Here is a 15,316-nt window from a genome sequence, read left to right as displayed (position 1 = left end):
TCGTCATCCGCTGCAACCCGAACCTTTACCACAAGTTTGAAGCCGAACCTCCGGGCCTAAGCCTTAACTCTCACCAACCCCTTCCAACCCACCTCAACTACAACTCCTGCCCTCAATAAAATTACAAAGCTAGGAAGAGATGACCTCACTTTTACTACCGCAGCTCTTGAATACGATTCTGTGTGGCGTTCTATTTCGGCGCACTACCAGATTGAAATGTGTTCAGTGTCATAGCCTGTGACATGCGCTCTGATCTCCCGTTCGTAGAGAGAGCCCATGCCTGCCTCGCACAGAACCGCTGCCGCGTGCGGCGCGTTGCTAATGACTTAACACGCCGCAACACGTGCCAGAGCACGCCAACATGCCGCCACGGCAACAACTGGCTGTGACATTGGGAATGTGTAGTTTGTGCGCTAAAGGTTGTGCTCGATGCAGCCTGCCAGTCTTTATTAGGTATGGACATCTGGTCCCTGAGACAAACCTTGTCCCTTGCTGATGCAAGTCTAGCCTGTGTCACAGACATAGTCGCACCTGTCATAGTGTCGCAATTACAAATAAAAACTGTGGTATTTATACTTTTTGAATGGCTTTTTAACACCCAGAGGTGTGTTTAATTACGTGCGCTCTAGTAATCCCCCACCCCCCTCTAACCCTTCCTGCTGTGTGCCTGCGTGTCCTGCAGGAGGAGGGCAGCGTGCATGAGCTCCTGCTGACAGTGATGACCAGGATGGGCATCGCCGTGTCGCTGGTGTGCCTGGCCATCAGCCTCTTCACCTTCTGCTTCTTCCGGGGCCTGCAGAGCGACCGCAACACCATCCACAAGAACCTCTGCTTCAACCTTTTCATCGCAGAGCTGGTCTTCCTCGTGGGCATCAACATGACCGAGCCGCAGGTAAACACACACCCCCCCCCCGACCCAACGATAGACTAACCGATCAGGGTTGTAGGCCTGTTCTGTTTTTGAGGATTTCATCATTGTTCATCATCAAGGGAACAAACACGTCCTAATATTTTAATGAAATATCGAAATATAATTATATATATCTATATAAGTGTGCTTGCCGGTTCTCTCACCCCCCCCCCCCCCCCAGGGGTAAATGTGTTCATCATTACGCCACTATAGGGTATAGCGGGGTCACAGTTTATCCTGCCATGTGTGCAGCCTCTAAATGTGTCCCTATCCCCACCCTGCGCCTCAGCTGATGTGCTCCATCATCGCGGGGGTCCTCCACTTCTTCTTCCTGGCGGCCTTCTCCTGGATGTGTCTGGAGGGGGTGCAGCTGTACCTCATGCTGGTGGAGGTGTTTGAGAGCGAGTTCTCCCGCAGGAAGTACTACTACGCGTCCGGGTACCTCTTCCCGTCCCTGGTGGTGGTCATCTCTGCAGCCATCGACTACCGCAGTTACGGGACTCAGAGGGCGTGAGTGAGCCGTCGCTTTGCGGTTTTCTTTCTCGATTTTCACACTGTGCGCATGTAGCAGGTTTTCCCGCCTTCGTGGCACTTGTATAAGGAACTGCATTCTCCCCCATACAGATATATGTGCTAATGAGAGCAACATCACACAGCCTGGTCTCTCCTCTGGCTGATAGCAAACGTACACCCTTGTCAGTGCTAAAAAAGAGGGCTGTGAGCAAAACGGCTACATTAATGAATGCTCTGGCTAGTTGCGCTGGTCTACTGGGCTGTTTTCCCTCCCTCTGTGTGAGGCGAAGTGGGGCTTTTTTTTTCTTTTTTTTTATTCTCCAGTGGCCTTTATCCAAGAAGCAAAGCCAAATGATTTGTTACGTATATTCTCCACTACCTGGATGTACTATGTGGTGTAGATGACAGCACATACAGGGTTTTCTTCACTTCTCCGGGGTCGAGGGGCACTGATCTCTTCATTTGAAGGGAAGTTCCCCTAAGATAATACACACATCTCTGATGAGAGCCATGTTATTTATTTTTTTTCCGGGAGGGTTCAGAACACAGTCAAGAGTGAGACCGGCTTCTCATTTGTAGACATTGGTAGACTCTGATGTCATGGATCCGGTACCACAACTGCTCAGTTCAGTTCCTTTATGGCTTGTAGCCAGCATGTTTTCAAGGTCAGGCTTTCATCACTGTAGCGGCGGGAGTGTGTGTGGGGGGGGGGGGGGTAGAGATGGGGGCGGGGGGGATCATGGCTGCTGTAGTCTGTATCACACTGCCACCATCTCTCAAGCTCAGCTCTCAGCTGGGACTGATCGATGAACCGTAATGGCTTTATTGTAAGGGTGACTGTAGGGAATGTGGGGCTTTCACAGAGAGCCAGAATGGGGGGGGGGGGCCTGTTGGTGTAACTGTTGGTGTAAGTGTGCTGTGGGTTGCAGGTGCTGGCTGAGGGTGGAGAACCACTTCATCTGGAGCTTCATTGGACCCGTCACCTTCGTTATTACGGTGAGGCTTGTTGCATCCAGCGTGCGAGGGGGTTTCACGGGGGTGTCTGTCTGTCTGTCTAGCTTTTTTTTATGAGATGAACATCCCCCTTTCTCTCCTTTTTTAATATTTATTTATTGGTGCTATTTCCCCTGCGCAGTCACTTAGCTCTGCTTTTGCAAATCAATTAGCATGAATGGATAGTGGTCCATTACGTCCTGACATGAGGACATCAGGAGTCGCCCAACTATGAAATCCTCCTGAAATCAAAGCCGGGGCAGAACGGCAGCGGCCGGGCTGTTAGGTCTGGAGAGCGGGCACATCGACGATGCACTCCTCCTCTTCCTCCTGATTGCAGGAGGGGACGGAATTGACGGCGGCGTGAAGGTCATTTGCTCAGCAAAGGGAAAGAAAAGGGTGGGTTGGTGGGGGGCGAAAGCTAGAGAGAGAGAATAGAGAGAGTTGGAACACGGAGGTAATGAGTGGGTGGCCAAGACGGCCATTACCAGCACGAACCCGAACCGTGCTCTTATCATGACACATCCCTAGCCAATCCCAGCACACGGACGTCTCCATCTTCACCTTTTAATATTTCATGTGCTGGCTCACGAAGTTCATGCACAAGCGCGTGAGCGCACACACACACACACACACACACGCATACGCACCGACACACAGAGAAACCATGCCAGAGCTCACATGCTGGATATCTATTGATAGATCAAAAAGAGCACATGTGTATGTGCACATGCTGTACATGTGTTGTACCGTACACAGGCTGTGGGGCCCTGCAGTGGGAGCTTGGTCTTTTTTTGTGGTGTATTTTGGAGAAGGTGAGAGTCCCGGGGATGGTGGTGGAGGGGGGGGTCCCTTGGAGACTGGGCGTGGGGGACAGGACTCGTTTGCCTGGCTGTCTGGCTGGCTCATCAGATCTGTGTCATCACTCACGGCCGTGTTAAAGGCATCTCCAGCAGCTCGACTCATGCACAAGTAAAACGGCCCCGGTGGCCGGGAGACAAACACCACTCCGAGTCGTGATCTAAAAGCCTCTCTCTCTCTCTCTCTCTCTCTCTCTCTCTCTCTCTCTCTCTCTCTCTCTCATAAGATCAAAAATATCATTGGGCTTTTACTCCCCCCCCAACCACCACCACCACCACCTTCAGATAACTCTGGGGCTCGCCGAGCAAATCTCTGAAAAGCTACCCAATTCCAGCAGCCTCTCTCTCTCTCTCAAATTACAGAGATATTTATCAATTTACAGTTTTTCTCAATTGCTAAGACACATTTCTTGAATGTGTACTGTGTTTTCTCCAAACTCTAAACACACATCTTCATACTTACACTGTTTTGGCCAAACCCTTGGCTTTTGACCCAAAATCAAACACAGTAGTCAAAACCATATTATCTGTCGTATAAACCTAACTTTGCATTCAAAATACACACAAAGCCCTCAAATACCTTCTGAATACCTTTTAGACACTGCTGGGAGGAATTGAAAACACTATTATAAAAAGCTTTTCAAGAACCATTGACTATAACGTGTCCCTGAATTTTAGATATGTTCCACCTCATGAGTTTGACATGATGTCATAAAACTCACAATTACTGCAATTGTCCTTCTTACAGGCTGTTTATTTTCTATTTACATTATACAGCAATTGCATTTTGAGCTATTGTTACTGTAGTGGTCACAGTATACAAATAGTAGTACTGTTAGTCAACAACACAAATGTATTGCTGTAAATTGTAATTTGGGGAACAAAGGCTAAGAAAACAAGGAAATAAACAAATAATTTTTACCTGGGTAACAGAGCTTGAGTACAGTACTGTTCATTGTGGGTCAGCATCCTATCTCTGACCAGGGTCAGGCCAGAGATTTTCCTCAACATCACAGGCAATGTTTTCTCTAGCCAAACAGCAGGGAAAATGCCCCTGAATGCCTGATCCATCCATGACAAGACTCAAGAGCAAGACTTATCAAATGGCAGTGTTTTCTGAATGACATAATGGTGATAATTGTGTCTTAAAGTAAGAGGTGTGTTTAGACTTTTGCAAAGAAGTGTGAATGAACCTGAGAAATGTGTCAAAAGGGTAAATTGTGTTTAAAGACTGGGGTACATGGTCTTTCTGCTGGGATTTGGCAAAATGGTTTTGTGGGGATGGCTTACACATACCATTTTTGTGTGTTAGCAATCGAGAAAAACTGTAAAACATGGCCTTGTATATACTTATATGTTATACCCTCACATACAGAGAGACTCTCTCTCTTTCTGCCCGCTCTCTCTCTCTCTCTCCTCTGTCCACTTTCTCTCTCTCCTTTGCCTTCTATCTCCATTAACTGTCTTTCCGTCTCGCTCTTTGTTTTCAAAACCAAGGTCTGTTTAGCTCCTGTGCTTAAACGTTTCAATTTTTAATGAGTTTAGAGGAGATGAGCAGCTTTTCTCAGCAGATTCAGGCCCAGATACTGTTTTGCGTGGCTTTGCGGTGTTGTCCTCCATTGCGGCTCGTGATATTTATTTTGGTTCGTATATGGATTGCTTTGGGTTTCTGAAGACACTTGCTTGAGGGCGGATTACAGAGGGAAGCCTTTAATAACTTAAAAATCAGGATATAGATTTTGTCCTCCTGAATATTCACCAAAGTGCTTTTTATAGGTTGGTGGTGAGCGAAATGGAAGCATGTCTTCTGCCTGTACTCCGGGTAGTAAGAGACCCTTCCATGCCACAAAAGCATCCAGAAGTCATAAAGTTAAATAGTTATGTATGGTTTAGATGCGGCTGTTTTTTCTGGCAACAGACAGTTGCTGAAATATGTCTGTCTAAATGCATCCCTCTCTCTGTCACTGGCTGTCATAACTGCTGTCCTAGGTAGACATACCTGTTGGCTTGATTGTGGTTAGATACACATCCGCCTAAAATATGTGTTCTTTCTCTCCTTTCTTTCCCCCTCTTTTTGTCTGTCTCGTTCTCTCTCGTCTAATGAGGAATAACACTCTGTACGAGGCTGCTTGGCCAAGGTCTGGGGTTGTGCATTACATGAGTTACAAGAGAGGAGGGGGCCTTGAAGGCCGTTTGTCAAAGACGATACAAAAACACGTACCAAGACCTCTCTTATTTCTTGTTATATGGTGCGCTTTATTATTTTCACCGAGGCCACAAAGTTTCATATCCATCTGGGTGAGTTATGCCAGGGTACATACTGGTAAGCACAGTAACACCCACTGTGTGCTCAGCGCTGTCTGACAAGCCCTGGATGTCAGGAAATGAACGCTTCACGTCCAAAGTGCGCTGCTTTAACCTTGACATGCCTCTTGTTTTGACAGCTCAATCTCATCTTTCTGATGGTGACGATGTACAAGATGGTGAAGCACTCCACTTCCATGAAACCAGACTCCTCCAGGCTGGGGGGGATCAGGTGAGGGCGGCGCGCCGATCACAGCGGGGGCTTCTGGGTCATACCACTGCGTGTGAGAAAGGGGGGGAGCTTCAAAATACAAAGAAATATAAAGTGCACTACCTTGCCTTTCCTTTGTTTATGTCATATTCAATCTGTATTTGACCTTTTACACTTCCTCTTATTTCTCTCAAAAGTGCCCCGGCACCAAGATATGCTTTTCAGATTTGATGTCTATCCTGCCTTTTTACTTGGTTTTATAAGGCCAGTGTTTGCACTCTGCTGGGGTTATATTGGCTCTTTTTATTTCTACCATAACTGCATCTTTGACCTCATGTATCAGTCGCTCCTGTGCTGGCATGGTTTACAGGCTCCCCCTGGACAGTTGGCCCAAACATATGGCTCATAGATTTAAGGGTGGAGAAACTGGAAATGGGCCCATTCCCTCCATTGTAAAAGCCAGTCAGGGAGTCGGATAAATAAAGACCAGTCCCATGCCATGTTTTTGTCCCAGTTACTTGATCAAATAGTCTCAAGACAAAACAACATGTTTTATTCCTTCTCAGACGTAACATGATGCATCTCCCATATGTGTTTCTTTCTTTAGCTGTAGCAGGGAAAGGAACAAAAAGTCATTTAATCGACCTTTGCGTTGTGCTATCTGGGCAGTTGAGTTGAGTTTAAAAAGAGCCTGCATTTGTAGATAGCGACTCTTTTCAAACGCAAAAATTCAAAGTGCGAAAAACTCATTAACTGTCATTAATTGGGGTCCACCTCCAATCGAACATGTATTTACTCCAATGTCAAAAGCGGGAAAACTTTCCACAAAGGCTGTGGAACGAATCGGTGGCGCTTGAAAGACAAAAGGCGTTTGCGCCCACGCACAAATACCGTCAAATGAAAAGGACACGCAGAAATGCCTAGCACAGTAGAGCTAATCGGTCGCATCTCTTTCTTTTTCACCCATCCTATTCATCTCACTGTCCATGGAATTTCTCTCACAATCGTGCCACAATGGTGCCTCGGCTGTCCCAGCGCTCTGCCTTTCTTCTCCGTCCTCTCTGTCTCTCCCAGGGAGGCAGCTCACTTCTGTCCCCTGTATCGATGGCTCGCTTCACCAGCTGTCGTCATTGGAAGATCACCGCCGGTTATCTGATTTCCTCTAGGCGTTCCTGGAAACCTCTGGAAACCGGCTGTCTCTGCAATTGTTGAAGCCCGAGCTCCCGGGAGGAGATATTGTTTGACTCGGTGTCGTAAGCTCTGTGGACATTCCAAAAGCAGACATCAGCAGTTCTAACGTCCAGAGCTGTGTTGTGTGTACATAACATGTCTAGTTGAAAATGATTCAGCAGGCTTATCTTCCTGCACAGGAGAAACCTCGGGGAGGAAGCGCACACTTTTGAGATGAGGAAACGGGAGAACGGGAGGCTTCATGGAGGATGTCGTTTTAACGCCCACCGTGGCGCTCTGCTGTGTGTGTGTGTGTGTCGCCAGGTCCTGGGTGATGGGGGCCTTCGCTCTGCTCTGCCTGCTGGGGCTGACCTGGTCGTTCGGCCTGTTCTTCCTCAACGATTCCTCCGTGGTCATGGCCTACCTGTTCACCATCTTCAACACCCTCCAGGGCATGTTCATCTTCATCTTCCACTGCCTCCTCCAGAAGAAGGTACTGTGTGTGTGACCCAACCCTTTCTGTGTCGCATCTCCCACGAGAGGAGCATACACACACTGACACACACTGACACACACACATCTCGAACGGAAATATTTGCCTTTGAAGCACAGCTAAACTGACTTTTATTCTTTTTTATTTTGTGAACAGCATCTCTTGACATTTAAGTCATATTGATTCCAGGAACACCAGCTGTTCATATTTGTCAAAAATGCCCCCTCTTTATGGTATTTTAGTGTCAACTTTGAATATGGGCCAGATTTATCTCTAGAGATATGCCATTTTGATCTGCTGTCAGCTGGGTGGCATTTAATAAAGATTTAGATAGTGTGTGTGTGTGTGTGTGTGTGTGTGTAGGGGGGGTTCACCTGTCATGTCTACACTGTTCTGACTCCCCCTTCCTGGCCGTCCCGCAGGTGCGTAAAGAGTACAGCAAGTGTTTCCGCCAGTCCCAGTGCTGCCGGCGCCTGCCCTCCGAGGGGCCCCACAGCGCCGCCAAGACGGCCACGTCCCGGTCCACCGCCCGCTACTCGTCCGCCACGCAGGTACAGGACAGGGTCTGTACCTCCCCCGCCCAGTACCCTCCGCTCAGGCCTCCTGGTCCTCTCTCTCCACCCAGAGGAGCTTGTTCCCCTGGCCCCACCACAGCCCTCATCACAGCAGATGGTTCTGAACAGTCACACATGAACACGTGAGCCCCCGCCCCTCACAGTAGAGGGATGGTGCTGAGCGTGTGATCGTAGACGCAGAGAAATGACACACTGCCTGTACACACTCCAGCATTACTCGAGTTTTTAGTCACGTATACTAAATGTACGAAGTCATATATACTAATAGAAATACTTTATTCATATGACCCCGTTTACTCATTCAGCAGGTACAACGACATGCATGTGATGCCCATTCCTGCACGTTCAGGACCGACTCCCTCCAGGACGGGGCTTGGCGCTGACATGTCTGCTCTCCCTGTGTTCCCAGAGTCGCATCAGGAGGATGTGGAACGACACAGTGAGGAAGCAGTCCGAGTCGTCCTTCATCTCAGGAGACATCAATAGCACCTCCACTCTGAACCAGGGTGAGCTGACACCGCCAGCCACATATCCCATTCTATTTGTCCCAGCAGCAGGAGATGCACCAGGGATATATCTGTAGGTATGCTCTCTGCTGCAGTTACTTGAAGATATATTATGAATACATCTGTAAATCGTCCATAGACAAACCATTTCTATTTGACAATGTACATTTTATTCATTTAGCTTGAATCCAAAGCGACAATATTTTTTTTTGTATATATACATATGTTAGTGTAACAGAACCATTATCTGAAGTAAAACAGTTCAGAATAAATATGTACAAGTTGGTCAGTTTGGTGGACTTGTTTTGGCCAGCTACCAGCAAAAAAACCCCACCTTAATTGTTCCCATCCCACCTTCAAAGTCTGTGACCAAGGCGTTGTTGTCAGAGGAGCACAGCTGCTACTTGTTGTGTCGTTAGGGGATGGTGACGTGTGCTGTTTAGTTTGGCGTGAGGTGTTGGCTGACGAGGAGATGGTTTTCAACTCTGGGCGACCCAGGCCCTCTGGATCTAGCTGCTTCCATGACTCACTGCTGAACGGCAGGCATCGTCAGGCAGCCGGCGAGGAGGGGGGTCACAGCTGGGAGAGTATCTCCTCAGGGTCTCTTCAACGTGTACCCCAACCGAACTGGAGCTGCTCGCTAAAGTCAAATGCCTGCCCAATAAATATTTATTAAAAATAATAATATGGACGATAATTAATCACACTAAAATGTTTTCAACTGAATTTTAAAGGAATGTTCATCTTTTGGCAGGATATTTGTAATAAGAGTCTGACTTGGCTAAATGTCATCGCAAGTTTTGGGTTCATAACTTTTCCCAGAACCTAAGTATTTTGTACAGCAAGTCTGTGATGATAATGATGAAACGGCAGAAGGGAGTTAGACTTCCGTGTCACTTTTGTGAGCCTGCTCAACGATGGGAGATGCAGACATGTTTACACGGCTAACACAGTGGGTAATAACCACGCGGGGCTTCGACGTCTTCACTTACATCAATTATTCCTCTCTTCTCTCTCACCCCCTTCCTGTCTCCCTCATCTCCCCCCTGTGTCCTCACTCCTTCTTCTCCCACTCCCTCCGCTCTCTCGCTCTTCTCGCAGGAATGACCGGCAACTACCTCCTCACTAACCCTCTGCTGAGAGCCCACGACACTAACAACCCCTATAACAACCTGCTGGCGGAAACGGTGGTGTGCAACACCCCCTCCCCTCCGGCTTTTCACTCTCCAGGTGCTCCTCCACCCTTCACCTCTCTCCTTTTCTTGCTCTAGATGCGTTTGTTTTTGCCCGCTTTTGAAGTTAATTGAAACGGCGTACTTCGGGGTTGTCGCCCCTCGACCCCGACACAGCATGAAGTGTTGAAAGGCCTCGCTGTAGAGCCCCCCCCCTCCTTCCCTCCCCTCTATCTTTACTCTGTCTCTATCTATGCAAGTGCCTTTTTTAAAACACAGCGAGAGATAAGGCTCGGAGCGCTCTGAGCTATCTGCCCAGACTACATAAGAGCATGTGGGGAAATCAAGTCTGAATTTCCACTGATCTTCAGCACGCGTTCCTCGTATCTACATGTCTAAATGATATCTTTACAACATTATTTTTGTATAGTATTATTTTTGTTACCACACTTCCTTTCTCAAGCCAGATTGATGATTGGAATGCTGTCAGTGTTTTCCGTGACCTACTTTACCCTCTGTCATAGCGGGGGGGGGGGGGGGGGGGGGGGGGGGGGGAGGAGGAGGAGGAGAGGAGGAGGAGATAAGGCATGCTACGGCGCACACGCGCGCACACACAGTCGGAAGAAAAGGAAAGGGGAGGAAAAAAAAAACACACAGGAGCACATGACGCAATGCAGGCAGAATTCTACACCCCGAGATATGCAGAGGCATTTGATGATGAAAGGGGGACGGAAGGCGGTACGGGGCAGGGTAAATGCGAGAGGAAGGAAGGATTCATGATAACGTGCATGCCGCAGCAGCTCTCTTGATTCGGAGCGTCTTGGAGCTCACACTCGCATCACAATGAGAGCACTTCCAAGTCTGGCTCCTGCCTCTTTCCACGGCGCAAGGTTGGAGCCTATCACAGATTTCACAGAAATCAAAGACACGCCGCTAATCGCGTCGCGAGACCAATCTCGGCATCAAACGGCCTGCATATTTAGAACTCCCCGTGTGCAATCAAACAACCTTTTTAAAGACATGAGATGTTTATCTTCACAGTCACAACAATGTTAGCATATTTTATCGGAGTGGCATAGATGGATGGAAAGTGGCAACAGCTAATGAACAGGTTATTGTGCGTTTCATCATAATTGACATCTAACCTGTAGAGACGCCGCTTAGTCAGTCCTCTCGTACGAGCAGAGTAACCATGTGGAAGGCCAGCCGATGCAGAATGGCAGAGGAGGTAGGGAAAACACTTCAAAGCATCTAGAGCCAAGAAAAAACATTTAGCACACAACCCAGGTCCAAGAGTTGCAATATGGTCCCAACAAAAATGGATGTTTATGAGGAAGTGGTTCAGGATTAGTCACTGGTTGTGGCTGTAACAGGAAGATCATACTGGGATGATCAACTACCATGTTTCAAGGCTGTAGTGAGAGAGCCTACCTAGTTCTGACATTTTGGCTTCTTTCAAATGTCCCCTGCAGTCTTCATATTGGCCAAGAGGATAAGCATGGCTTCTATTATATATGTATTAATATGAAATAATACTCTGCAGATGTTCATTTGATGCAGTAAAAAATGGAAGAGAGAACATCTTGGATGAATCTCCTTTGGACCGTTTCCCAGAATGCAGCTGTCTCGGTGTCCTGTTAAATTCTGTTCACATCACTTCCCTCCTCCCTGTAGATAATACCTGTCTGCATTAAAATGATTGCTGATGCATAAACAAATGCAAATGTTCACCCGGTTAAAAAAAAAATATATATATATATATATATATATATACTTCTCAACCCCAAAGAATCATTCCCCCTTTTTGCCCCCTCGTTTCCCCCCTACTCCTCCCAACCCCGTCCACACTCTTTTTTTTAGAAACGTCTTTGATGTCTGTTTTTACTCTCCTTTTCTCTCTGCTAAAGAGACACTCCTTATCTCCACGGCAATGACATTGTAGCGCTTCAATCCTCCCTCCCTCCCCCCCACCACCACCACCACCCCAATCTCACATTCGCGTCTATTCAGACTAATTTAGCTGAAATCTTAGACTTCCATCTCCCTTTCTCCTGTGCATGTAGGCGACTCAGAGACAGCCAGTGTTCTCTTTCAACCCCCGCTCAGCCTCTCATTCCGATTCCTTTCACATCAAACCACCCTGTAAAACCACAGCACACCCACCCGGCCCCGCACCACTGTTTATTATGGGCAATTATGGGGGCTTCACAAGAAGTTATCAATGTAATCTACTGTGTATGTCATTGTCTAGCTATTAAGTAGGTACTTGTAGAAACATTTAAGCCCCCCCCCCACCAGTCCTGTTCTAAAGAGAGAGAGAGAGAGTAATGCTATGACAATGTAACTGCCATTTAAACTGTGATCAGACTGTGATTGCTTGCCGCCGAGCCCCACCACCTGCCAAGTTCTGGATTCAGTCGGCCTCAGGATTCACCGTCCATTTCCCCGAACCATTCCTTTCCAAAGCATTCCGATTCAGTCATGACAGAGGTTCATAAGGGCTCTGTGAAAGAGCACTCATAGGAGCCATTTTGAGACATTGTGGGGAGTTTACCCTCAAGGAGTCCAATCCGAGAGCGGACTGACTGAATCCAGACCTGGTTTTTGAAGCCCCCCCTCCCCTTTTGTCTTATTTCAGTAATTTCTCCTTTCTGCTGCAATTGAAAAAAGGCATCTGTTTTTACTTTTTTTTTTTTTTTTTTGCACATCAGCAGTTCTTAGGCCAGATAGCCTGAGCAGACACACTTGATGTGAGTGGTGGCAAAGTGAGTCATTGCACCCTGCCTGTGTGTCGTGGTGTGTTGGGGGGCATTGCTGTGCTTGTGGGTCCCCATGCTGAGAGGTGGCCTGGCATTTGTGTTGGACATAAGTTACTCTTTGTCTTGCATTTTCTTTTCTTTCTCTCCTTTCTTTCTTTCTTTCCGTCCTGAGAGTGGAATGTTTTTTATTTGTTGTCGTTTCCAAGCCACCTCCCCGCACAGCTTCATTCTTTCCTTTTCTCATTTCTGTGGATGTCGTATTGTGAGCGGTTGTTACTTGGCCCGCTGCATTTCAGTGTGTCGCTGTATGTTTTAACATATTTAATTTCTTCTACTTTCTTGTGGCCTAATATTGTTCAGCAACACCTCTAATACTTGTTGTGACTATAACAACTAACTATTACATCCTCACATGTTCTGTAAACTTAACTGCATTCAGATATCTACATCACAGATAAGCAAACAGATAACACCCAAAGCGGTGATAGAGCGGAGGTGTCCTGAGCAGTATGAACCCCCGGATGTCATAGATTTGTTTGTGATTAGACGTGCAGGTCGGGAGCTGCACATCTAATCCACGCCTCTGGCCTGTCGTTGCAGGGCAGCACTCTCTGACCAACAGCAGGGACCTCAGCGCCATGGACACCCTCCCCCTCAACGGCAACTTCAACAACAGCTACTCCCTGCGTGACGACGACTACGAGGACGTGGGCGTGCGCGCCCCCGGCGACCTGGGGGGCCTCAGCCTGGACGACGCCGCTTTCGAGAAGATGATCATCTCCGAGCTGGTTCAGAACCACCTGAGGCCCCGCGGGGCCCCCAAGGGCCACGACCTCCCCAGGGAGAAGGGGCGGGACAGGGCCCCTCCCCCCCAGACCAGGGCAAAGGGTGACCGAGGTGGGGGTGGGAGCGGCAGCGAGGACGACGCCATCGTAGCGGACCACGCCCAGACCTCGCCCCCCCAGAGGGGGGTCGGACTGGGGGGAGGCCACCCCACCCTGGAGCTGCTGCTGCACCCCCACCACAAGGAGGCGCTGGAGGCCCCCCTGCTGCCCCAGAGGACTCACTCTCTGCTCTACAGCGCCCAGAAGGCCCCCCGCAGGGCTGAGGGGGGCGTGGGCCACACCTCAGAGACCGTGACGACCGGGGAGGACATGGACCCCCATTCGCCGAACAACAACAGAGACTCCCTGTACACGAGCATGCCTAACCTGAGAGACTCGCCCTCCCCCCCGGCCTCGCCCTACCCCCCCGAGGAGGAGGAGCAGGAGGAACTCTCCCCCTCCACTAGGAGCGAGGGCGAGGACCTCTACCACAAGAGCATGCCTGAGCTGGGCGATGGGCCCCAACCCCTGTCCTACTACCACATAAACCGGGGCACCAGCGATGGGTGCATCGTCCCACCTAGCGCTGAAGACTGCGTGCCCGAGGGAGAGGGCCCCCGGGACGGACAGATGCAGCTCATCACCAGCCTCTGAGCAGGGGGAACGCCATCCTTCTGTTTGCACCGGCCTGAACATATCTGGGCTTTTGGTTGATGTCAAAACTGTTTGCCAAGCCCTCCTCTGCACCCTCAATACACTTCCTGTCAGTACAGGATGTTTGTGGGTAGGAAGGGAGGAGATGGATGACTTTTTTTTCTCACACAGACGTGATCAAAATACACGAAATGTCCTTGTGAAACCCGGCGTCTTTTCAAACTGGAACTGCTCTGCTGTCCATCTAGATGAGGAGACAATAGTGCACAGACCACTCCGAGTGTTAGAGAGAAACCTGGCGCCACTCCTGTCCAGCTTTCATTTGTATTATATTAAAGACAGCGAGAACAAAAGACATGGTCCGGGTTTAGAACTGTGGAATGTTCCTGATGTTCTGGAGGAGATTCCAGAACCAAAGTCCAATAACCAGGATGTGTTTGGTCCTGAACTCTCATCACCAGAGAACTGCTACCACTCTGTCAGGACTGGAGACATTTAGATACCACTAATTCAAGACTCAGGCCTTATATTTTCTCTATTGCACATTTAACTGTTGTCAAAGTAACAGCTGAAGAAAATATATTTTGCTGTACCACAGGTGTAAAAAGTGAACAAAAAATGTTACGGCAACCATTCAGTGACTATGACCTTTTAATGTTGAGGCAATCATTTTTGAGAAAAAAAAATAAGGTTGTTCAAATGGTGGAAATGTGGTTTTCCTTTCACACTTGACTCATTGTAGTATGTTTGAACAAAAAAAAAAAAGTTACAAATCCCTTATGAAACCATGCTCACATCTGCTTGTGAAGTGCTTTGCTTTCATGAATGGTGAGTTTTGCCAGTAATATATTTGTCAACACCATGCCATGCACAGATTTTGAGTAAATTGGATCGTTGTGTAATTTATTTTACTTGAAGAAATTTGTCAGGATACTTTTTATGTCAATACGATATTCAAGTTTTATGAACGTATTTCAGAGTTTGACACAAATTAATTTATTATTTTTGAACTATTGAAAATTGAAAAAGAAAATGGTTGGACTGTGTGACTTGTTTCAGCACTGTTTAGTTTCATTTCATTTCTTTTGTAAGAGCCCATTGTCAGACAATATACAATTCAACTCTTGTTTGATATCAAATAAATGTGAGATTTTTCTTGTTTGCAAATGTCTTTTTTTCTTGATTTAAAATATATATATATTTTCATGCAAAAACAAAGAAAATACATTCATATCTATATTAACATCAAGTGTTTGGCCACTGTCAGGCTTAGTTCAAGGTTGATAGCTTTGATTACAGGGACAGTTTAGCGTGTCAGTCAACCCTCCCAGACAGTAAGTGCTAGGGTGGATGAGACGGCTTATGGAGTCAG

General features: G+C 47.8%; 1 protein-coding gene across 14 annotated transcripts in view; it reads left to right on the top strand.

The window, feature by feature from the left end:
• Positions 1-15,105, top strand: part of LOC134035953 (adhesion G protein-coupled receptor L2-like) — a 66,760-nt gene extending 51,655 nt beyond the window's left edge. For 2 of the 14 annotated variants that reach the window (XM_062480536.1, XM_062480534.1), the window contains 9 exons: positions 683-892; positions 1,200-1,420; positions 2,353-2,419; positions 5,721-5,812; positions 7,286-7,454; positions 7,877-8,005; positions 8,439-8,535; positions 9,637-9,765; positions 13,067-15,105. In XM_062480536.1, coding sequence (XP_062336520.1) covers positions 683-892; positions 1,200-1,420; positions 2,353-2,419; positions 5,721-5,812; positions 7,286-7,454; positions 7,877-8,005; positions 8,439-8,535; positions 9,637-9,765; positions 13,067-13,944 — 1,992 coding nt within the window. In that variant the 3' untranslated portion in view covers positions 13,945-15,105. Of the gene's footprint in view, positions 1-682; positions 893-1,199; positions 1,421-2,352; positions 2,420-5,720; positions 5,813-7,285; positions 7,455-7,876; positions 8,018-8,435; positions 8,536-9,636; positions 9,766-12,418; positions 12,473-13,066 lie in introns of all 14 variants that reach the window. The other 12 variants (XM_062480535.1, XM_062480532.1, XM_062480541.1 and 9 more) reach the window with 10 other exon arrangements.
• Positions 15,106-15,316: the final 211 nt, after the last annotated feature.

The sequence above is a fragment of the Osmerus eperlanus genome, chromosome 16, assembly GCF_963692335.1.
Source record: "Osmerus eperlanus chromosome 16, fOsmEpe2.1, whole genome shotgun sequence".
Lineage (NCBI taxonomy): Eukaryota > Metazoa > Chordata > Actinopteri > Osmeriformes > Osmeridae > Osmerus > Osmerus eperlanus.
The sequence above is the reverse complement of the archived record's forward strand: the minus strand, read 5'-3'. Positions and strand labels throughout refer to the sequence as shown.